The sequence below is a fragment of the Sceloporus occidentalis genome, unplaced genomic scaffold (genome assembly GCF_023333645.1).
Source record: "Sceloporus occidentalis isolate IW3139 unplaced genomic scaffold, rSceOcc1.0.p SCAF_18, whole genome shotgun sequence".
NCBI classification, from domain to species: domain Eukaryota; kingdom Metazoa; phylum Chordata; class Lepidosauria; order Squamata; family Phrynosomatidae; genus Sceloporus; species Sceloporus occidentalis.
The window spans coordinates 14,685,026-14,710,237 of NW_028316998.1; the positions used below are offsets into that span (position 1 = coordinate 14,685,026).

General features: G+C 38.4%; 1 protein-coding gene across 1 annotated transcript; it reads right to left on the reverse strand.

The window, feature by feature from the left end:
- Nucleotides 1-448: 448 nt before the first annotated feature.
- On the reverse strand, nucleotides 449-21,692 carry LOC149302693 (very long chain fatty acid elongase 2-like). Its single transcript, XM_089482315.1, has 8 exons — nucleotides 21,666-21,692; nucleotides 11,053-11,116; nucleotides 9,168-9,355; nucleotides 4,998-5,075; nucleotides 4,561-4,732; nucleotides 3,739-3,863; nucleotides 1,977-2,111; nucleotides 449-574 (listed from the first exon to the last, which is right to left on the reverse strand). Exons 1-8 carry the CDS (start codon nucleotides 21,690-21,692, stop codon nucleotides 449-451), a joined length of 915 nt encoding a protein of 304 aa, XP_089338441.1.
- Nucleotides 21,693-25,212: the final 3,520 nt, after the last annotated feature.

A 25,212-nucleotide genomic window follows, 5' to 3' on the forward strand; every position in this document is an offset into this window, starting at 1 on the left:
TTTCTAGCTAGGAAGCACAATAGAAATTGTGGAACTAGTAAAGTGTTTCAGCCAGTTATCGTATAAATCCACAACAATTGAACCATTTCTTTATGTCCAGGATTTGGTCAGTTGGGGAGTAACATAAAGCAAGTCTTTTCCAAATAATTAAGAATTTTAGTACATATAAAGCCCTATATCACAGTTAAACTTTTAAAAATGTAAAGGATTTTAGCAGGAGGGTAATAAGGCATTTTCTGGACTACAGTTCTGTATTATATTAGTTATTGTGGCAAACTGACAACAGAACCTCAGGTTTCAATTTGTCAAAACCTACATGTCAACACATTAATAGAGTTTGGATGATTATTACTTTGTTTTTACATTTCTTTGAAGGCTATCAGCATGTTTTAACACTGTTTTAAACAGGGATTGTGTGTTTAATCATCATTCAATTTGATATGATCAGCTAGTTTTCCTTCTTATGCAGAACCCCATTGCTGGCATAGGCATAGTCTTTATGATATCCATTCTTCTGTTCTGTAAGTGCTTCTGTTCCATTTGGGCCACTTTTGTAAGCATTCTTTCTGTATGTCTAGATGAGAATAAAAAGAAAACAATGTGACAAAACCAGACTAAGGTCCATCAGAAGTTTAATGTTAAACGATTGTACATTTGCTTTATAAGTGTGTGGGAAACGTCTCTCTCTCTCTGTAGAATAAAGCTAGAACTTCTGCAGCATGGCTTGGAGGTGGGAATTTCTGATTGGACCCTCTAGCCAACCGTTCACCATTTGCCAACTCTATCTCCCTCCCCATGGTTGCCCTCCAAACCTAGCCCTGTATGTTGTAATTGGTTCCCTTCATCCAGGCCCGTACTGGGACAAAAAATAGGCCTGGGCATTTAAGACTGAGCAGCCCATTTTTATTTATTTATTGTTAAAGCCCACCCTTCATGTACCATCTTTGCATTTCCCCGAATCACTTAAACATTCATGATAGACACAAACACTTACTCACTCATTCACACAAATCATTAACACACATTCATTAATGCAGTCTCACAAATCATTCAAGCAATTCATCCACACATGAATCCATTAATTCTCATACGCATTCACACAATTCATCCACACATTTATTCATTCATTCATTCATTCTCATACACATTCACAATACCCCCTCTCCCCTTCTTACTATGTTTCCCCTTATCCCTATGTACCCCCTTCCCCACTTCTCAATATGTACCCTCTCTCACCAGCTATCCCCTCTCCCTCAACCTTCTTACCTTGTTGCCGGAGTAAGCAGCAACTGCGACCGGGCCCGCCACTCTAGGGGGCTGGGCAGCCCCCACCCGGGCCGACCTTAGGGGTGTGCGGCCGAATTAAAACATCGGGTTTTTTTGTTGTTTTTTTTTAACTTTATTTAAAATCCTCCATGTTAAATAAAGTAAAAAAAACTTTATTTAACATGGAGGATGTGAAATAAAGTAAAAAAAATAAAATAAAACCTCTCCCCCCGATGTTTTAATTTAAGCCCTGTGCGGCCGCACACCCCTAAGGCCGGCCCTGGTGGGGGCGGGCCAGGTCGTAGTTGCTGCGGGCTTAAGGGGCAGGTGCCCCTTATGCCCTGCGTTAATGCGGTCCTGACTGTGCCTATTTTAAGGTAGGGGCCTGGAGCTTCAGCTCCATCAGCCTCTACGTCAATCCGGCCCTGGGCCGCCTGGCGTGCCCGATGGCCAGTCCGGGCCTGCTTTCATCCCTTTTGATAACTCCGGTAGCTCAAGCGTGCATTTTTAAATATGAATTACCTTGAAGCAAGCAAAATGAAAAACATAGGTTTTGGCCTAACGCGGGTCCAAAACTCTGTAAGAACTGGCTCTGTAGAAAGCATGTTTGAATGTCCAGCAGCCAGCATTGTCTGGAACACCAAAATCTATTAGTATTATGCCCCACTTGAAAATAAGCCATTCAAATAATATAGGGTTTTCCTACTTACCTTCAAATAAAAGTTTACAAATAGAATGACCAGTGTTGTCATGTATGATGACTGGAACATCAAGCAGCCAAATGGAAACCCACAAGGTTTAACCGCTGCACTAAGAGTATGCGTAATAGTGAGTAAGAACTGGATCTGTAATGACACCATAAAATAGATTAAAATATTTCTTAATTTACATTTTGTAGTTCTGGATGCATTGTAGAGAATCATCAGCATAGAAAATGTACTGATACAAAATCAACTGTTACATAGTGGGAGGATCTTTTGGTTTGCAGTGTGGCCAAAAGACTCCATCCAACTTCAAAATCAACCACACAGGCTGCCATCTCCATAGACAATGACAGTAGTATGCCTTGTACTGAAGAGCTCAGTGACTTTAAATGTGGTACTGTCATAGGATGCCACCTTTGCCACAAGTCAGTTTGTGAAAATTTCTGCCCTGCTAGATCTGCCCCATCTGCTGTAAGTACTATCTTTCAAGTAAAAGCATCTAGGAGTAACAGCTCAGCCCTGAAGCGAAGTTGGAATGCCAAGGGCTGAAGCGCCTAAAGCCTAAAAATCGCCTGTCCGCTGTAGCATCACTCACTACAGAGTTTCAAACTGCCGCTGGAAGCAATGGCAGCGAAAGCAACTGTGCATGAAATGGGTTTCCATGGCAAAGAAGTTGCACACAATCGGTATGTACAATGCCAAGTGTCAGCTGGAGTAGTGTAAAGCACACTGCCACTGGACTGGAAACATGTACTCTGGAGTGATGAATCACTGGAAGTCTGATGGACACATCTGTGTCTGGCAGATGCCAGGAAACCCTACCTACAGCAATGCATATTGCCTACAGTAAAGTTTGGTGGAGAAGGGATAATAATCTGATGTTGCTTATCAGAGTCTGTGCTAGGCCACTTTGTTCCAGTGAAGGATAATGTTAATGCTACAACATACAAAGACATTTTGGACGATGCTCTACTTTCAAATTTGTGGCACCAGTTTGGGGAAGGCATTTCCTGTTTCACCATGACTGGGCACCTGTGCACAAAGCAAGGTCTAGTAAGATATTGTTTGACAAGTTTGTGGTGGAAGAACTCGAGTGGCCTGCACATAGGCCTGACTTTATCCCCACTGAACACCTTTGGGATGAATTGGAATGCTGACAAAACCAGGCCTTCTCATCCAACTTCCATGTCTGACCTCACAAATGTTCTTTTTGCTGAACAGGCACATATTCCCACAGATATACTCCAAACTCTTGTGTGACCTAGGTGTGATGGTCAGATGTCCACATACTTTTGGTCATATAGTGTGTGTATATACTGTCTGTGTTTCCAAGCGTGGCTGATTCTGTAATACAAAAGCTACCCAGATGTCTGATTTTAGGCCACTGCTAAGCACAGTAGAGTTAAGTAAACAAGTGTGTCAAATTGAGGCGTGCACTGTAAATGTTTTGCTGGGTAGAACCATGCATGGAAAAGGATGTTGTAAAGGGATAATAGTAAATAAGACTATTAATATGATATATAGGACTAAGTTTCTCTTAATTCTGTAAATATGTTTGCTTGATCAATATGACTTTATCGTGCCCATGTTTTGCTTATGGAAGATACCTAGAGTCTGATTCTTTTTCATATCAGAGTCTAGCTTGTACACATTTATACATACATATTGTGTTATTTGCACCAATCACAATAATTTCACTTGTGGGGAACACATAAGGACAGATGTATAATGCAAAGAAATGGGTAAAACAAATCCTTATTAACTGTACCAGTTGTGCCTGAGTTAGATACTTCTTCCACCACAGGTATTTGTGCATAGATGGAATAACTGATAAGCCGTAGTATGAGTACATGAGGACGTGGATAAAACTATTCAGTGTGGGCCCAAAGAAACCTGTAAAAGAGACACATCATATCCCCATTAATTATACTCTTCTTTCTACATTGTTCATTGGAAAGTAGACCCAATAATTTGGTATTCTGATTAGTAGTGCAGCATCTTAAGCTGGTTTTGGTAACCTTGGCATTTTGTTTCTGTTCTTGCTTTAGTTATATGTTACACAAACACACGATTCCAAAAATGGATGACATTTTAGGAGGCAAAACACTATTAATATTCTTTGGCATTCTTAGCAGATCACCAGTGAAGCCTACCCAATCAATTTTGAGTAAAACGATAACATTACTGCATGTTCTGTGTCCTAAGGTGAGGTTCTAAAATGTTCTTTCAAAATCAATGAAAAACAAAATATATTAAGGTTTAGGTATACATAACTATTCTTGTGAAAAATGGTGAAGGTGGTGTAATCATCAGGAGCATTCAGTTTGCTATGTTAATTATTCCACTCATACTATTTGGCAAAATAATTACTGTTTATGTATAACAACTACCCGCCACCCCATTTTATGTCTTCATCGCTTTTTTTGTTCTTTTATTCATCAAAATAATTTGCCTTCCAAATTATTTTTTGGGGGGGGGGGCTGGCTAATATGTCCCCTACATGTTTGTATTGTCACATAGAAGGACCTCTATACCTGGAGGGCTTGGCCACTGTTAAGGTCAGTACCTGAGTACCTTGCATTAGACTTACTCTGTCCACATGGAATCCAGTTCAGGACGCACCACCATATATTAAACATTGTGGCATGGTGGTAAACGTGAAGGAATGTAATCTGGCTATTCTTTTTCCGAAGAACAAAGAAAACAGTGTCCATGAACTCAATTGCTTTGGAGAAGTAGTACCACCATAGCACCTTGGCTACCTGTAATAATCATTTAAAAAATAAGTCAGTAAATCTCAAAGCTAATCAATTAATAGCCTTGATACAAAGCAGTAGAGAAGTGGCAGTGGGAGAATCTATTATGATAGCTTCCCCTTTTTATATGTTTGCAACAAACATGATGGGACTATTAAAAATAAATCAGATTAGCAAATGTATGAATTCAACAGCAAAATAAAAAATATACATATGCAGTGTGATTTTTACATAGATTTAAAGCATTAAAGCAAAAACTGTTACAGCTCACCCGAATGTCTGGTTCTCCTGCACTGTCCAGGTTCTGACACTGTAAATTATATCCTCCTTCCCATGTTGAAAGAATAAGCTTTAAAAAAAATGAAGCAAATGTAAATTACCAATTTGGAAGTAAATAGAATACACACAAAAGCACTGCAGTTTCATCCTGCACATGACTGAGGACCAGGAGCAATAGCACCAACTTGCGTAATAATAAGACTTCACCTGGTGCAAATATTCCACACTGTGATTTGTCATCATGAAGTATTACAATCACAGGAATGATTGAGGTTCAATGTAATCTGATACTTATTGTTCATATAAATTGATAATATGTGTCCATATGTGTTGGCCAGCATAATGTGGCACTGTGTTATAGCTGATCTCCTCATAAACCTAGTGGGAGAGATGAAGATTCTCTCTACCATCGACGGTTGTATGTTTCCACTGGGAATAAAAAACGCATAGCACATCCAAATTATCGCGTATTGTACCCTTGTATCGTACGTCAGCATCATGTCCCATAATAACCTGTTTAATAACATTGTTTGTAATAAGATAATGCCTATTTCTAGTAGTAGCTACCTGTCATTTATACAAAAGGACATCCCTCAGGGTCAATCAATAGCACATATATACGGTAACTAATTCTGCATAGAGTAGGACTGTGTAAAATTAATTGATAGAGATGACATACTTCCAGAAAGGAAGGCAACCAGCAATGTGCTGGTTTATTTATATTACCACAAGCAGGGAAGATGGTCTTACTCTAATGTGCATATGACATTCCTCTACCATTAGAGGTTACCTTTTACCTTGCATGTGTATTTTAATGTAAGCCACCTATTAACTGGGTTGTTTAAGGGACATAGAAACATTTTATATATATCTGCTAGAGCACAGAGTCAGTTGCTTAGGCTTGTTGGGCAGTCAGACTCCTCAGTGCGCCCTTAACTCTAGTATGGTTACAGGGCCCAACCAGCTGACACTATGGAGGTCTGTGCCTAGCCGGTATAGCATCCATAGCATGTTGTATGAGTGCCGTATGCCCTTAAGAGGATGGTAACAGAGGTAACTGGTAGCTAGGGTGCTGCATTGGGACAGGCCAAGGACAATATAGGGCAGCCCTCAACAAAAATGCATTGCACTTAATCCTGAATAGCCCTATCCATGCACATAATATATGCTATCGTGCAATGAAAGGTCATATTCTCTCAATAGAACAATTGTACAAATTACTTCTTCTATAGGACCGTTATTAATTGCTGGGTCACTTTCTACTGGTTAAGTGACAAATGTATTTGGAATATTAAGGTTTTAAATAGAATTGTATACTCTGCTTTGGAGGCAATGTCCCTCCCAACTACTGACCAGCCTGTCCCTGCCTTGTATCTTAATATCCAGGGATATTGAGTATAGATATGTATAGTACAGATGACAAAGATTATGCAGTTACGTCTGTGACGAGGGGGGGGGCAAATGTGCATTTGTAGGACGCTCAAGTGGCTGGACCAAGTGCAGATGCCCATTTGGTATATGGGAGACCAAAAATGACCTAAATAATTATCTATTAACAACGTTGCACTGGGAAAATGCAGATGCCTCTGGTACGGCCACATAATTTGCATGTTACAAGAAAAAAGGTTGTTTTGTCTGCGCATTGGAAAACAAACCTCATTATTCTTAGCAAGTGTATGAGCTGAATGTAACTGGCACTTGTCCTTATGTTCCTAGGCTGACGACCTTTGGCACACATAAGTGATTCCCAGAGACTGTTTGACTGTTAATACAGCTCTGGCACACACTTGATCATGGATAGCAAGTATGCAGTTCCTGAGTATATGATAAAACCCAAGGATGCCAACTATTTATCCCATAGGGATCCTGCAGAACCCCTCCATGCATTTACAAGGGCTATACCACTGAAATTTAAAGGGACATATCTTATTCATTACCAAGTGACCTATAATGGCTTGTGTCCCTTTAAAGACACATACTAGGCAAATCGTGAAACATGCTAGGTAAAACGGAACGAAGGTTGTCCACCATACTCTAAATGGGCCAGTTGGGGAGATCAAATATCTCCCTTGTAACTGGCCCACTGTGCAGCAGCAGAGAGTTGCCTCACCCTAGACCCACCACCCTAGCCTAGTCGGTCTTGGCCAGAATACAGCCTGCTACTGATATTGGCTATTGTTAGTTCTATTTAATTTACACTTAGGTCTAGTTTTAGCTGGTAGGAACTTTTTGGGGGATTTTTTTTTATTTGCATACATATATAATCTCAAAATTTTCTTTACTGGGAACCATACCAATTCCAGCTGAGACCAATGCAAATAATCTAGATGAGGGATGAGGGGAAAAAAACAAGATGCACGAGTAGATTATTTTTGTTTTTGCAAGGTATATCTGACCACCTGCCAATCTCAATCTATAGGTTTACCAGCACATTGGCTAGCACAATGTAATTAGGTGAAATAGTATTCCATGTCTGACACTGTCATTTTTTGATGGCAGGTGCACTTTAAATGTGATAACATTTGACTCCATGATCCAGCACAATTTGTTAACGTGCAGAACACAAGCAAAGTTCTTTATACCGAACTGCTGAAAAGGTCATAGTAGCACCAGTAACATTCAGAATACTGGCCAGATTAACACACAGCCTACAGTGAAGTGGACCATGTACCCCACTGAGTAAATAATAATCGGTCAATTTATCTTTCTGAGAAATGAAGGTAAAATGAGGCTTGACAGATAACTGTGTCTCTTAGTTATGGGTTGCAAATGTATCTATTTGTTAATTCACAGAACTGGTGTCCACTCTGTATGTACAATTGTGGCTGTACATGCATAAATAGGAAGGTAGGGTGAAATGCTCCACGATATCACACTTAAGTTTTTAAGTATGCGTGCAAATAAAACTTTAGTGTGGACCTACCCTGTCTAAACTCAAACTGGACAAACTGCAGCTCACCGTAAAGGATCTACACCTTGAAGTCCAAAAAAATGAATGCATGGAATTAAATGGTCTAAAACCCACCGGAGCCCTGGGACGGGACTGCATTGCATTAGAATGGAAAAAGAATATGTAGCCCTGTTTGTTCTTGCTTTGAATGCCCTCTAACTGTATGGCATTTCTCTAGCTCACATTTTTCAGCATGTCTTTTTTGAAGGCAGCCCTCTTAAGAGTGCCTTTGTTTTCACGCACAGTACATTCACACAATGTGCTAGTACATTCCCTATTCTGCTGACTTGCTTAGCTTTCCCATAAAAGAAGTAAATGTGTTGAATGTTCTAATGTAGTCCGAAGAAAGAATATTGAATTAGAACAACCACAGAGGTCACTTTACTCTGCTATAAATGGGTAGTTAGTGGACATTATTATCTACATAAATTGTTTTATTTTGTGTAGGAATGGAACACACCATGCCTTAATTTGCATTTGTTCTGTGCATGTTCCTCATGTTGTGATTGTTATAAAAGCACAGCGAGACTCTAAAGAATTAAATTCTATGTACATATTATACATAACTCATGTATATTATATCCTATAAAATTAGCGATATACTGTGCATTGCAACACCTATCTTTTGAGAAGGCCTCCAGAACTCATGAAGAGGCGATGGTCATGTTACTCCAGGAACAACAGAGGTGGACCTCAAGGCACAGGATATCGCAGTATATATTTTTTGAGTCCTTGGGTTTAAGTTTTATATTACTGCTTTGATGTGTACAAAGCTTTCACATTTTTTATCATATTTTTTCATTTTTCACAACTAGAGATCCTTTCAATGCCTACCCCTAGGATCCTTCTTGTAACTTCAGGGTCCCCCTGATGAAATGATAGCATATCTGTGACCCTTTAAATACTTTTCTTATTATTATTATTATTATTATTCCGCACTGATCTCTATGTATCCTGTGTTACATATATATTTCAACACATACAAGAGATTGGCAAATGTCTTTATACACTATTGACAAAATTAATAAACCAGGGTGTGGGCTTAAGCCATTGATTTAATCAGCCTCCGTCCTCAAGAGGACAGAAGCGAGAGCTGAAGCCGAGCCAACTGCAAATACCGCCTACTCTTTGGTATTTTTGTCTTAACATCTTTATCAAAACTGTGAAATAAGAATGTACATATACACATGGAGCACTAGAGAGCAAACTTACTTCTATTAACATGTACAAGGAAAGCAAGGTAACTCCAAGATTGTAAACAATTAGATGACCCCTGAGTGAGAACGCTGGTCTGTCATTCATATATTTGGTCCCCAACCATATGAAAATTAAATATAGCACACTCAGAAGAAAGGTTGGTAAGTAGGAGTCCAGCATAAACCATCCTTTGACTCTAGGATCTGAAAAGGCAAAAAGAAAAAACCAGTGAAGTGACCAATGCAGCACTGTCATACACTTATCATACACCTGGACACTAAATGCTGCTAAAAATATTATAGATTCCTTACAATGAAATACACTCATCTGATGTTGATTAGGCACAATGTAATTAGAAACAGATATTTAAACATAAGATGGTATATGATTTAGTTACTAAAACTTTACATATATATATATATATATATATATATATAATTAGTATTGAGATTTTAGTGTGAAATAAAAATTAACTCCAAATATTAATGAAATATGGTAGTAACATGTGTAATATGTATGCTTTTATTTATTTAGCTCTAGAAGATGTACTTAGTGCTTTACATGAAATACAATAAGTGCAGAAATATAAGTATAGTAGGCATACAGACATTATATTATCAGTAACGTACTGTAAAAAATACAATAAAGCAGATGGAAGACTGCAAAGTAATATTTGATGAAAAAAAATAAAATTACTTTCTAGTGTCTGAAACTGGGACAGGCTGGCCCAGGAAGGCAACTGCCCCCCAGGTCTGTCCTAATTTTTCAAACAGGTCTGGCCTCCCCAGTGAGGTGGAGCTTAGTCGGGTCACATAACACAACTTTACTTGGGGTACAAACTTGGTGTTAGTGGAGTGGCAAGCTCAGGCTTCATGTGTTGCAAAAGTATTTGGACACCCTTCCTAATTATTAAGATTATGTGTTTCAGCCACACCCATTGCTAACAGATTTATGAAATCAATTACATGGGCAGTGATATCCATAGACAAACATTGGCAGTAGATCATACTAAAGAGCTTGGTACTGTGATAGGCTACCTCCTTTGTCACAAGTCAGTTCATGAAATTCCTGCCCTACTAGATTTATACCGGTCCACTATAGGTGCTGTTGTGACGCCATCATCCCAGTCCAGCCCTGATTAATGATAAATACCCAGACTTCAGCTTTTTATAGCAACAGAATGAGACATACACTTTTGACTTTTTAGGGCACAGGCTGAACGAGATACTGAGATCTAATCACATGAATTTTGTTAAGCAATGGAATGCATAATTCTGAAAGGTATATATTTATAAAACCAGATGTCATATTGTTTCTGCCTACTCTTTTTACTGTGAATTAACATTTAATGGAATGTCGGATGTTTTGAGCATACTTTAGACACTAAGAGTAACTCAACAAGGTTTTGGAGAAATCCAAGATATCTCCTTCTTTCTGTGAGTGATTTTGCACGAGAATGCAGGAGCGGGGGCAAAGTAGGCAGAAAGAAAAAAGAAACCAAAGAAAAAGAAACCGACCCAAAGACCTGCGAAATCAAGGCTTTATATGGAGACTCTAGTTCAATTGAGAGGTGTGCTGGTAATTATGACTCCTTACTAGGATATTGTACATTGTGCACAGCAGTAAACCCACAAGCGAGGATGAGTCGAGATTTATAAACAATTATTTAAAAGTCTGACATAGATAAATTTGTAAGCAGACACAGAAGTCAACTTGTGTCTGTAACGACAAATTAAAATACTTATATATTCCTTTGTTAGAAGCTCAATATTTCAGTATAACACGGGTGAAAATCATCCCTGAAGACCAACGCAATACAAACATATCTATCTTGTTAATGGAAATGGAATTTGCTTTTTAATATCTTGTCCGTTATGATATAGTATTTCATATTACTAACCTCTTGGTCCAAACAAATACTCCACAAAGACATTAACTTCTCGGTCTATCGTCTGTATGTGTTCCTGAAAAACAATTAGCAATATATTATTTTCATATGTACAATCATCCAGGTGTGGAAACTGAGCATAAAATATTATCACAAACAGTTACATTATATTAGCAATATAAATAATGTTGATGCAGGGAGGACTTTTACAGCCTAATGTAATTTGTGGTATATAAAAATATAGGGCACCAAGAAAATATCCACCTTTCCTATAGTTACATCCAAATTAACCCTGAAGCACAGTATGTGCTCCTTATTCCTTTGGCTCTAAACATGTTAAATATACCGTATATATAAACAGTATTGTTAATTAACCTGAGTTCATAGAACAAGGGATTTCAATTCTCTACAAAAATTGGAACAGTGGCAGTTCATTTTCTGCTAATCCGTAATAAGCTTCCAACAATATTCATTAACATTTATGTTTATGAATCAATGTCTTCAGCACATTGTGGAAAACTAATTGTCTCCATTTGACACATGAGATAAAGAAGCACTAATAACAGTTTAAGGCTAATTAGTCTTGAAGGACACTGTTAGATCGTAGGGAGTGCTTTCTTAATAAAGTGACAAGATTTTGCTAATTGGGTCACTTGATTATCCAGGATGTGCACGTGCACAGTAAGAATAACTTTTTCAGGCGTCCCCATTCCCTCCCTGATTTCTTTTCTAGGAGTTTGTTTGGTTTATATGAAAGTGTCACGTGTCATGTCAGGAAAGACTAAAGGATCTTCATGTAATGAATGTATGTGATAAAAATATTTAAATATGTTAACGTACAGGACAGAAGTTTATTTCAAAATAGAATTGTTAGAACAAGAATTGTAATCTACTGTAAAACGGAGAGGGTGGTAGATAAATAGAACAGACTCCTAGAACAAGTGATAGAGGCTAATACAGTAAGTGAATTTAAACAGGTGTGGGATAGGCATAAAGCCATCCTAAAGCTAAGACATGACCAAGGACTGATTAAGGTCTGAGTCTTTACATGGAAAGATGAGCAGACTAGATTTGCCGAAAGGTTCTTATGTGCCATCTACTGTATTTGCTCGAATATAAGACAAGTTTTTTTTCAGAGCAAGTGCTCTGAAAAATACCCCTCATCTTATATTCAAGGTCATCAAATAGAGGTCTGACTACAAGACTAAGATCCAGATCCATAAAGTACGCAATAAGTAAAATATAATTCTGAATGCACTATGCGGATCAATTTTTCTTTCAGCCATAGCGATTCACCTAAATGTAGTGAACAATTTAAGCTAACAATTTTTGCTCAGGAGAATGAACAAGAATAACAAAAATGTTTTCAGAGACAAACAACTATTTCCAAATCTAGTGCTAAATTAGCATAATCTATTGATTTCCATATTTGCAATACAGTTCTGCTTACAAAGCAGATCAATGCAATCCTTTTAACGTAATCCTGAGCAAACCCTTTCTTGCTTTATCCCAGTGCATGAGGCTTAACTAACCCAGCAGCACATTTAAGAGTATATCGATCTAGAGCAGAAATAATACACGATCATTCTTTTTGTTGTATATGGGATATTTGTGGATATGGATTGCATTTTTTTCACATTGTTTTTTTTTTTCTAACATAATAGTCTTTAAAAGTATGAGATTAATGGTTGTGTTTACGAAAGCATTTAATAACAAATCCAAGCTGACATCAAAAGAATCTATTTGTATCTGAACACCAACAATGATTATAGGGCAGACATATTTTTCTGGGTTTTTTTTTTAGCTTCTAATACTTTTAAGAGTGGATCCACCCCAAAATATGACCCAAGCGCTTAATAAAAATGAGCTAAATGAGACGAAAAGCAAAAATTTGAGATGCTCCAAAACTTGACAATCACCACAGGCCAAACTAGTTAACGTTGCCCTGTCTAGTGTTTACGTCTTTTGTTACAGGCCACATGGAGACACCCTTGCATGTTGTTTCAAGAGGGATACACACCACACTATACTGATAAGGCATACATCTGGCCAGTGGCCTAGGCTGACAGGTCTAGTTGAAAACTTTACAAAGGCATAAGCTTTGTGATTGATCTCCCTAGTTTGCCACAATTCTCAATTGGCTGGCCAAGGTGGTCAAAGACCTCCCTTGAAGCTGGCCCATTTATATTGCCAAGGTCCTCCGTGATATTTGTTTTTTTAATCCATTCAGGCAAAATATCTGGGTATATTCACTAAAGGAAGAGTTGATAGGAGAGTTTTGATTTCAACCCCTTGACTTCCCGATAAATTATGAAGAGCCATCCCCTGTGAGCTTCCGTTCGTCCTCTGTAATGCATAGTTTAATTAGCGAGATTAGAGAAATTTCAGTTACCTGGGGAAGTGACATAAAATATGAATGACAACAAAGCCAGCCTCCAGGTCTTCAGATTCAAAGTTTATTGAAAGAAAATGAAATAAAATGCTAAAGTACTTTACTGTATACAGCACTGTATTGAACATTGAAAGTTTTTTTTCTAAAGATACTTCCCCTTTTAAAGTGAGCCTTTGTGCCACTTCAAAGGAAATCTATCATGAGAAGTTTCTTCTTTCATAATTCAGTCACACGTTGTGGGAGTCAAAATACATGAAGTTGATTTGTAGCATATAAGATGCACATACATTTAATATTACTTCTAAAATGTGTAAGAAATATGGTTGAATAATTCACTAAGGCTGCGCATTGTGTTAAGCTATCAATGTGATGGTAGCCAGTTAGATTTCACTGGGAGAGCTGTTAATAATGCAGCTTTGGTTGTTGATTATTTAATAGTTCCTGGGGCAAGAAATTAAATACGCTCAGAGGGATGTTCAAGACGGTATGGAGCCTGGATCGGAATTTCAATCCCTTAGTATAACCTTCCTTGTTGGGCTAGAGGAGCCGGAATCATCTACTCCGTTCTCTGAAACCTTCTAAACAGAAAAAGGCTTAAGGCAATATATCCAACACTGAAGAATATACATATATTTATAGTGTTGAAATTTAATAAACTAATATCAAAGTAGATACATGTAACAATGAATAGAATCAATATATTCAAGCTATATTCTCGTTACGCTATATCTGATGATATCCAATATTTTAGGTTGACCTTTTCCTACTGTGACCACTCAGTTTAATCAATTCCTTGAAATAAGTAGAGGATAGAGTATCATTATTAAACCCATGGGAACTGATTTTTGAACCAGCTGGTTCTAACATTCCTGGCAAGCCAAGGGACCATGCTGGCAAATTTCCCCTGCAAGGTCTAAGTTTGCCTAATGTAATGCATAGTTTAATCAATGAGACGACTTTCAGTAAATCGTACAGTTTTATACATTTTTATGCATTATGCACAGCCAACGAGGCCTATTTTAAGGTATTTGCTCTATTATAAGATAACCCTTAAACTTTAGTCTGAATATAAGAAGATGGGGGTTATCTCACTCACTCTCACACACAGTCTCTCATACTCTCCCCAATGTCTCCCTACCTTCTCCGCCGACTGCTCCTGTTTCCGTCTCCTTTCCTGCAGCTCTGCTTCTTCTCTTTCCTCTTTTTGTTCTTCTATCTTCTTTCTTCCTTTTTCATCTGCTTCTCTGTGATACATGCCTCCCGGAGCACTTCTGCAAAAGAGCGAAGCCTCCTGGCATACCCTCTTCCCCAATTTGAGAAATGGGGTAGAGGCTGTACCAATTTCTCCACCCTTTTCCGAAAGGCCAGAATAATGAAGACGGATTTTCTGAGAAAGAGAAGCGCTTCTGCACTTCTCTTTCTCCGCAGATTTATCTGCATTATTCTGACCTCTTGGAGTACTTTCATAAAAAAAGCTGGAGCCACGGGGGCAGCCTCTCCCCTCATTCCTACAATGGGGGGAGAGGGTGTGCCCAAAGGCTCTGGCCTTTTTTGCAGAAGTTCTCCAGAAGGCATGGTTCACAGGGAAGCAGGTGCAGAAAGAAGACAGAAGAAAGAAGATCATGAGGAGGCAAGAGAAGAAGCAGGGCTGCTGGAAAGGAGACGGAAACAGGAGCAGTCGATGGAGAAGGTAGGGAGACATTGAAAGAGCGTGTGAGAGAGTGTGGTGAGAGTGACTGCTTCTTCCCAATTTAAATTTGTGTGCATTTCATTTATCTTTAAGCACATCTATTACTAATTTTTGTTTTCGTTTTCACTCAATATGACATCAATATGACTGGCCACTTTATATGTAAAATATATTTAAGAACAAGGTCTCCTGAGCCTTGTCAAGCAATAATGCCTCCCCTAGACTGGGATTATTTTACACGCGATAAGCCTCCCTGTTACAGCTTGAGGGGATCACTGCGGATTTTCTAACACATGCTCACAAGCTCCGGCACAGTACGGTGCAGAACTGCCAGATGAAAGAACGAAGGACCAACAGCAGAGTTCTCGTATTACAAACAGTGCTATCCCCAGACACTGATATATGAAACCTATCATGGCTTTGCTTGAAATGCTGACTTAACAAATGGTGCTTTTCCACTGTCTCACAGTATGCTGACTGTACTAAAGGTGTAACCTACAGCACAAACTATATTATTCCTTTCTACGTCAGCGAGGCTCGCAAGGTTTATAATCTTTATTCCATCAGCCCTTTATGGCTCTGAAGGATTAACCCTTTAGCTCCCAAAAAGTATTTAACCTCACTAAATAAGACACCTATGATAACAACGGGCTTGTAAAATGAATTCTACTACAACTCATGTATCCTTTTGATTTTGGAGGATGAAAACCCACGACGTTGTCTGCTAGTACTACAATAGTGTAAGAAAGGGATGTTGTCATGAGGATATACAGTCCACCATCAATAGTCCTGTCAGTCAGTAGTTTCCAAAAGGAGGACCTTATTATTTATAATGGAATACTATATTTGCCAATTTTAAAGAATATCCTTTAAAATTTAATTATCTTCTAAAAGTGCTAAACATCCAACACTTTATCAGTTCATTCACGTAACAGAAAAACAAAAAGCTCCATACAGCCAAACTCCAGCTAAATTTATAGTTTCTAGGTTATTCTGGGATGCAGAAAGGGCAATTATAACTAGGCCTCTAATTTTTTAGTGAATTTGGTGGGTTATCAGCTGAGAATAAAAAAACACATCTTTACAGACAAGCAAAATAAATGGTTAAGATTTTTTATTTTCGATTTTTAGGTTTTTTTGTCAAAATACTTAAAAAATATAAAAAAATTCCTTTAAGTGAACTATAAATTCCGTTTATGTAAATTAAAGTTTAAAAACCCTTGCTTGCAAAGTGCAAATTCAGATTTTATCCTCTATTTTTGAAAAGGAAAAAACAAATACATTTTTTTTTAATTTAAGTTATTAAACTAACCAAATAAGAGATACCATGCAAATTACTATTTTAGAATCGCATATTGTAAGCCTCAAGATAAAGTTTGAGTTGCCTTAGCAACCACAGAGTAAGCTTTGCAACTCTTTTCAGTGTACGCTAACCATTCTTTTTATTGTACATAGCAACACAATACCTAAAAATCGGGAGGGCCTATGGAAATTCAGCCCATGTCACAACATAGTGGTTGTTACTATGACAATCGAAACTGCATAGGGTTAAACAAAAAAAGAAGCTTTCAGTGTTCTTGTCTTGAAGCAAAACAGACTAGCCGCTCAAAAAAACTTGTTTCACAGAAAAATAATTTGATATGACAGGACAGGAATTAATTAACCTACACATTTTAATTGGAATACTACTAATTAACAAACTCAGGAGCTTTCAGGTTAAGTTTGTGAGCTTCTGGGTTTTTAGGGTGAATGATCAAATTCTCAGATCACCCAATTTGGAAATGATATCTGAGCATCCTGATTGGTCATTTTTTTTAACTGGTATGTAGCAGAGCTGAAATCCATGCTTGAATGCAGAAGATGTTGAACTCCTGACATAGAATTATTTAAATAATCTATTTTGATTTTAATAAGAATCGTTATAAGGACAGTTTGATTGCAACCATTAGCAAGTAATTAGAATATAATTTTTGTGATGGTCTATTAAAGGCAGGGGAGTGCTGGCACATTCTGGCCGGGGAGGGGGCAGGTAAAGCCAAGTGGCCCCATTAGTTCCTTGCCCCTTACCTTCATAACTAAAATACACTCCAGCACACATATTTCCATGCAAATTCTCACACTAACACACAGTTACACACTCATACTAACACACGTATACAAACACACATACACACTCATGCTAACTCAGGTCTAAGACCCAGCTTATTTGAAAAATGAATCTAAAGCACCCATGACAATTAAAAAGGGGTCTGGAAATAATGGAGTGATAACAATTCAGCATAGCAGAGGATTTTAAGCGCCCAAAATTAAAACTGCCCCCCCCCTTCCTTTTTAGCATCAGACCACCTGAAGGAATTTCACGGACAAAGTCTAGGTCAAAACAATATGGCAAAACAACAAAAGGTTTTCAGTAATTAGCTGCATTTATATTAACAATGAAAACCGATTATAGCATTAGCAAGACTGTATGATCACAAAATGTGTACTATGTAAAGTTTTATAATTGATTAAAAACACTAATTAATTCTAACACTAATGAATTATGGAATCCGGAATTCCTTCCTATAAATGATTTTCCCCAAGCTTTTAGGTTTAGGGTTAGCTTTCAGTTAATACCGAGTGTTCTGAAATGTTGAACTTCAGACTTCAAAGATAAAGTAGATTTAGTACTTTATCTCAATGTTCCTAGTGTATTAACTTTCTATTGGTGGAAACCAAAAGGTTCTAGCAATGGTCCTTATGAAAACTGTTCCTTGTGAATGCATGAACTAGACATGATTTACATAAGGCAGGTGCATGTACAAATGCTGTAACAAGCATGATTTAAATATATAAAAGCACACATACAGCACTCTGCCATGTCCTCACTGTTTTATTTAATTTGCAAGGTTGACATATTGAATCAAAAGAGCTACCTAACTCCTCAACACCAGAAAAAACAGGCCTTTTTAGGGGACCTGGCTCCACCTTGGCTTTCCAGTGTCTCCGTGCTTCATGCTATCCAAGCCTTAAGGCCAGAGGTACTTAGCCAAAGCTGCTGTTACACCCATTGGTTTAAGTAGGAGTTTGACTCCCATTAGCTAGAATGGGAGTTTTACTGGGCATGTGCAAGAAGTGTTCTGCCAGACGCTCCTCTGCTTTCAGTAAAGAGAGCTGGGGCAGGGGTTAAAGGAGACAGACATCTCATAACATATAAATTATACCTGCACCAATCAGCATGCAGTAAAATGCTTTGGGGTCCATGCAAAATGTACTGCAATATTCATTTAACATGAAAGTAGGGCTGAAGTACTCCTATAGTAGCCTCATGTATCATCACTCAAGTAAAGCATAAATGCTTACTGGGAATGAGCTACATTCACTTTATAAACAAACATCTAAATAGTATACCAATTTGGATAAAACTGATATTAGAATGAGTTGTACTGAAGAGCTCAGTGACTTTAAATGTGGTACTGTCATAGGATGCCACCTTTGCCACAAGTCAGTCCATAAAATATCTGCCCTGCTAGTTTTGAACTGCACCAGTATAAGTGCTATTAATGTGAAATGGAAGCATCTAGGAGTTATAACAGCTCAGCTATGGAGCAGTAGACCACTTGAAGGGTGGAGCTGCTGAGTGCTACAGAAGATAGCACATAAAAATCACCTGTCACTCAGTACAGAGTTTCAAACTGCTCTGAAGGCAACATTAGCACAAGAAATGTTCACCAGGAGCTTCGTAAAATGAGTTTCCATGGCTGAGCAGCTACACATAAGCCAAAGATCACTATACACAATGCCAAGCATCAGATGGAGTGGTGTAAAGTGGTGTGGAAACCTGATGGACAAATCTGGGTTACTGAATATAAGGTGTAAGATAACCATGCAATCATGATTGATTTGTGTGGCAACGCTATTCTCCCATTGATTTTGTGCATAGATATTGTTTTTTGAAATCTTTAAATTATTATAAAAGATTTGCTCTGTGAAGTAATGTTAAAACAAACAGAGATTGCATAATGGCCCTAAGCACAATAGCTTATCTATTTGTTGAGTTAGCCAACATTTTTGCATTTGTATCAAGATACAAAAATATCAAACTGTTCAGATGTACCCGTGCTTTCTATTTTTCGGTCAGTTTCTGAGCCGCAGTGATATCTGGCATGGTGAAGGATTCTTCATCTGAAAATCAGCACCATAACAACCATAACCTGAATAACCAATTACTCCCATCGGCTCCCACCAAAAAGGATGATTAACTTAAAGGTAAGAACTATAATGCAAATTTGTGAGTTCACACGTCCCTGATGTACATACCTGGGAACTTCTGAGCTCCGGCTACCATAGATTTACAAAGGGGGCACCACAGAAATTTAAGGGGAACTATTGTATGCATTAAAGTGAATTCGCTGACCAGAGTGTCCCTTTAATGTATATAGGAATTATAGAAAATTGCCACGTATGCTTACCTGGGATCTCTCTGGAGACTCCGGGTGAAGCCTATGGGGCACTTTGGGAAACTCTGGGTCGCGGGAGCAGTGTTGTGTAACAATATTGTGTGTCCCGCAACATCACAAAGTTCCCACGTATGCATATACTGTATGTTGCGCCTTATCACAATATAAATAAAAGATAATAAAATATGGAATTTTCAGATATGTCTTTTGCAAATTGTTATATATTCACCTTACAGCAGATGTGTCACTTACCCAAAGTTGACATTTTTCAGCTCAAAGTAACACAAAAGAGGTGTTGTTTTTAAATCAGTAATATATATAATATATATATATATAATGTGTGATTTTCTGCAGAAGATATTCACTGGTGATGAACGTGGGTTCACGAGCCCGAATGCAAGCGGCAGAGTACGCAGTGGAATCATCCATCATGACGATGATGATGTGAAAGCAGAGGTGCATCAGTGGATACGCGTTCAACCAAAAAATCTTTTTGCTGATGGCATTAAAAAGTTGGTACGGTGTTGGGAAAAAGGAAGGTGACTATGTAGAAAAGTGATGTAATTTGTTTTTGATGTAATTTGTTTTGAAATCATTTGTTCTCGTCTTTTTATTAAATAGTACTCCTCTTTGTTTAAAGTCGAGGGTGCCTGCATGCTTGTGAAGGAGGAAAGAAAAATATCTGGACAGAAAGCATCAACTTAAATAAAACATTAATTGAGCTCTTTATCAAATAGTCCTGGGTAGATCTGTCTAGTCTTCCCTCTAAAGGTTTTTGCATTTCTATGGAAGCAGCCCATCATTATCCACTTTTGTCTCACATGACATTTAAGTACTCCAGGCAAAAATATGAACAATGTAAAATTTTATTTAATTAATTACTTCTAGGAAGGGTCTGGACTGTCAATAAAGCTAAAAGTGGCGTATCAAATGCAGCATTTATTTATAAAAGTTTCCTGCTATATATTCCACAGTCAACGGTAAATGGTATTATTGGAAAGTGGAAACGTATAGGAACAGCAGCAACTCCGCACTAAAGTGGACGATCACGTAAAGTCACAGAGCGGGGTCACCGAGTGCTAAGGCGCATAAAAGTCGCCAACCCTGCGCTGACTCCATAGCTGAAGAGTTCAAAACTCCCACTGGCATTAATATCAGCACAAAAACTGTGCGGCAGGAGCTTCGTGGAATAGGTTTCTATGGCCAAGCAGCTGCATGCAAGCCTCACAACACCAAGTACAATGCAAAGTGTTGCATCGAGTGGTGAAAAGCACACTGCCACTGGAGCAGTGGAACAGTGTTCTGTGAAGTGACAAATCACACATTTCTGTTTGGCAGTCTGATCGGCAAGTCTGAATTTGGTGGATGCCAGGAGAACATTACTTCAAAATAAATAAAGGCTCCAGACACTCAAGGGTTCCAGCTCAGGCAGATTTATTAACGGAAGACAGCAACAACGTTTCGACCTCACAATAAGGTCTTTATCAAGGAGAACATTACTTGGCTGACTGCATTGTGCCAACTGTAAAGTTTGGCTCAAGAGGAATAATGGCCTGGGGGTGTATTTCTGGGGTTGGGCTAGGCCCCTTACTTCCAGTGAAGGGAAATCTTAATGCTTCAGCATACCAAGACACTTTGGACAATGCTATGCTTCCAACTTGGTGGGAACAGTTTGGGGAAGGTCCTTTTCTATTCCAGCATGACTGAGCCCTAGTGCACAAAGCAAGGTCCATAAAGACACGGGTCGATGAGTTTGGTGTGGAAGGACTTGACTGCCCCGCACACAGTCCTGACCTCAACATCATCAAACACCTTTCGGATGAACTGGAACGGAGATTGCTTGCAATATAATGCATAAAGAAATTTTTTTATGTTTGAAAAGTTTGTCCAAATCACAACCTTTTTTTGAAATTACAAAGCACTATTAGTTAATTGTTAATATTATATGATATTACGGAGCGATCCCCGTAATGTCCATATGTCATTACTGAGGGGCTGTATTATTGCATAAGTGTAACACTTATTTGCTTAGAATTGTAGCCGACTGAACTCTCATTCCAGTCTTTGTTATCAATATCGTTACAGCCTGACCTGTGTACCTCACCTGACATTTCACTGTGATTAGGTCCATTGTCCTTTTGCTCATGTGGCCACAATGAATACAAAATTCCTTCTTATCACCTCATTTATATGAACTTCAGCCTTTTTGCTCTAAATGACTCCTGAACTATTTTAAATACAGAGTACATCAGTAGAAAAGAACGATTTATTTATATTATTTAGACTAATGATAAGAATCGGAGGGTGCCTTTTATTTTCCCTTTTACACTCTTCTACTTCTGGCATGTGGTATGGTGAGAGGGAAGTAGAACCAGGGATGGTCTTAGGAGTTGCAGGATCAGATTGATGTGACTATTCTTTTAATAAACAAAACAAATAACGTGACAAATGAGTACAATACTCAAAATGTGTTTTGATATTAAATTAAAATGAATCAATCTATATTGATACATGCATGCAAACTCATAGCAGATTCCTACTGACAGGGAATACAGATGGCTGTCGACATACATTAAAGAGAAACTCCCGCCAAATTGTATTATTACTAGTGTCAGATAAAAAATACATTTTCAAGGTTATTTTGCAGTTTTCTTTTTCAGAACAGTTCTAGTTTTCCATAATATAATGTGGTTAGGAAGCTGCCTATCAGCCATTAGTACGTGTTCTAGCTTTGTTATGTTAGCCCATCCGGCCAGCAGATATTTTACCAGCTTGAGGAGGAGGCTTCCTCACGGAGCTGATGCTGAAGTAAAGCGGACAAAGAAAGAAGACATTGAGAGAGTGAGAGCATGGGAGAGAAGGTAAGTAAGAGTGAGTGAGTTTTGCCTCAGGAAGCTTCAGAAGTACAAACTAGGCCCCCCAGAGCTCCAAGGCCCCTAAGAACATTTCTAATAGATAATCATCCGCTGAGAGGAACGATTATCTAAATCCTAAGAATGAAGTCAAAATGGCTGCTGAAAAAAGGCGTGTACATAAAATGGCCTTAAATGCATACATTGCCTATTTTAACCTGTAAAAACCATTGCATGGGTTTATTTAGTGTCTAGAACTATAAAACGTGTGATCTGCATTAAAATAAAATGATCCTATCCAAAATAGTAACCAAGTGTCACGTATAAGACAAAAACTTTATTGCAATCCAAACTACAACTGCAGTGCTGGGGAGACTTTGGAAGTAAATCCATTATAAATGGTATGGAAATTTTCTGCTTTGCAGATAATATACTGTTGAAAATTATAAATCTATTCTCCACATTTAAGAGTACAGACCGTTAATCATTTGGGTGACGACTACAGTTTATTTATGTGGATGAAGTTAAAGGGTCTGTAACTGGAAATCTAAAAATTGATTATGTACTCGAGCCCTAAACTGACTTTACTGCATGTGCTCACCATTACATTAAAATTACTCTTTTTTTGTAATTTTTATTTTAAAAGAGACACTTTAGAGGGTGTGCGTGTTAGTAGGTGCATGTGTTTTAGTTATGCAGGAAAGTGTGCCAAGGAAATACTGCACACAAAAATACTGCACACAAGTGCCACTAATCCTAGGCTCTACCCTGGCAATTATAGATGGGTTTTTTTCGGTGCATCAGGTTGAGACTTTTTAAAAGGATTGCTAAAATAATAAATTAAATGCAAATTAGCAAATTAGAATGGACTTCTCCATTCACTACCACGGCTACAGCTTTACCATTTCAAGTCATGCCAAAAGTGGAGTTGTGTGTCACATTGGGTTGAAAAGGCAAGATCCAAGCAAGACTTGATGTACTATGATTAGAAGTGGTTGGTGAATGATGTAAAATGTTAATGCTGTTCCACACAGTATATAAATAAAATCAAATAAAAAGTTTACCCAAATCAAATGTCTAATGTGAGGGCGTATCCAAGTAATGCAGATATTGGAAGGACAGGCTATTTGGTGACATATATGGAACATATATGAACATATACATATGTGACATACAGGGAGAAGAGGTTCTGGGGTGATTGGGGAGAGGGAGTACAATATTAATGGGATGTGTTTTAGATGGTCAGGCTATTCATTGGAATATGGAGCAGAGCAGAGTGTAAGAGGAAAATACATGCTGAAAAATAAGCTAAAATTCTTTATTGGCTTCTTTAATCTTTCTTTAAATTTCCATTTGTTTGCTGTGAGCTATCTTGTGCTGTTCCAACCAAACAAGCATTAATGGCACAGTCTAGTCCCCGATGTTTTTTTAAATGCACATTGAATATAATCCAGTGCATTTTACTGCATGCAAATTAGAAAATGCATTCTTTAGCTTCTGGATTTACATGAGACTTTGGTTAACTCCTTCCCCAGCTATCTCTGCTAAAAACAAGAAAATATAGTTAATTGTATTTCATGCACATCCCTTGTATATCTCCCAATGAAGTCAGCTGGAGTACCAGCGATATCCAGCCATTCGTCGCAGTTACATCACCCGATGGCCGCTGACCTTAAAGTGCCAGGGCCGCCTCATTATCCCCAGTCCGGCCCATACATGGCGACGACACATACATGTTCTTCCATATCTTCCAAGTGTGAGAAATTGTGATTTTCGAATGTGTGAAGAATGCTGCTGCTGAAATTGATATTACAGATACAAAAGGTGTACACGCTGGCTGGTGGCAAAGAATCATCTTCCATGTAAAAAGAGGCCTTGTGAGGAACAAAATAGGGAAATGGTGAAGGAGTTTCCAACTCACACTCCTCCAAGTTTCACAAACCAGACTGAGCCAGACACTGGGCCCCAGCCAATGTCTCTCCCATCTATAAGGAGAGAGAGGAGTCAGGTGACCACCCACAATGTGTATGGCTTCTAAGCTTGAGCTGCGTATTAAGTGGAGCCTCAAGTGAACTTTCCAGCTCAAACAATCCAATGTTCCAAAGCCAACTTGGGTGTTTATCACCATGTCCCCACAGTTTTCCTTACAATCATAATAAGCAAAACAGCTGATTACTTTGTAATTGTAATATCACAAAAGCTCATTCATCACAAAACTAGACTGTGCCAGGGAACCGTACAACTAAGTTGAATTAAAAATATGACATGCTTAATCCACTTAATCATAAAATACCTCAAATTAATGGACTGACTTTCTTTCAACTTTTATTTCAGCCAATGGCAATTTACAAATGTGTACCACTGTTATATTAACTCTACAACCTCTCTCGTCTCTACTGTCCCATGTTGGTTTACGTATCTTTCCATTTCCCCTATTTACCCCCACTTCCAGTGCCAAGGTGGGCCAGATGATCTGCTGCTTGATAGTCTGATAGCTGTAAGGTCTGCTTCAACACTGTATTTGCAGCTGCAATCAAGGGGTGCATGTATGGAGCAATACCAGCAGACAGGCAGAGGTTAGAGTACAGGTTTGCCACCTTTACTACCTGGTGTAGTAAATAACTGAGTGGGTTTAGGGGACTGCCTGTTATGCCACTGTCCTTTGGGTTGCCCTCTGTTCTCTTGCACAAACATGAGCTGAAGCAGGCTGGCGTGAATATCCTGTGTTGCACTCAAGTGCATCTTCTGTGAGCTAAGGAACCGTGTGCTTGCATCAACTGCTTTCTTATTTTATCTGTT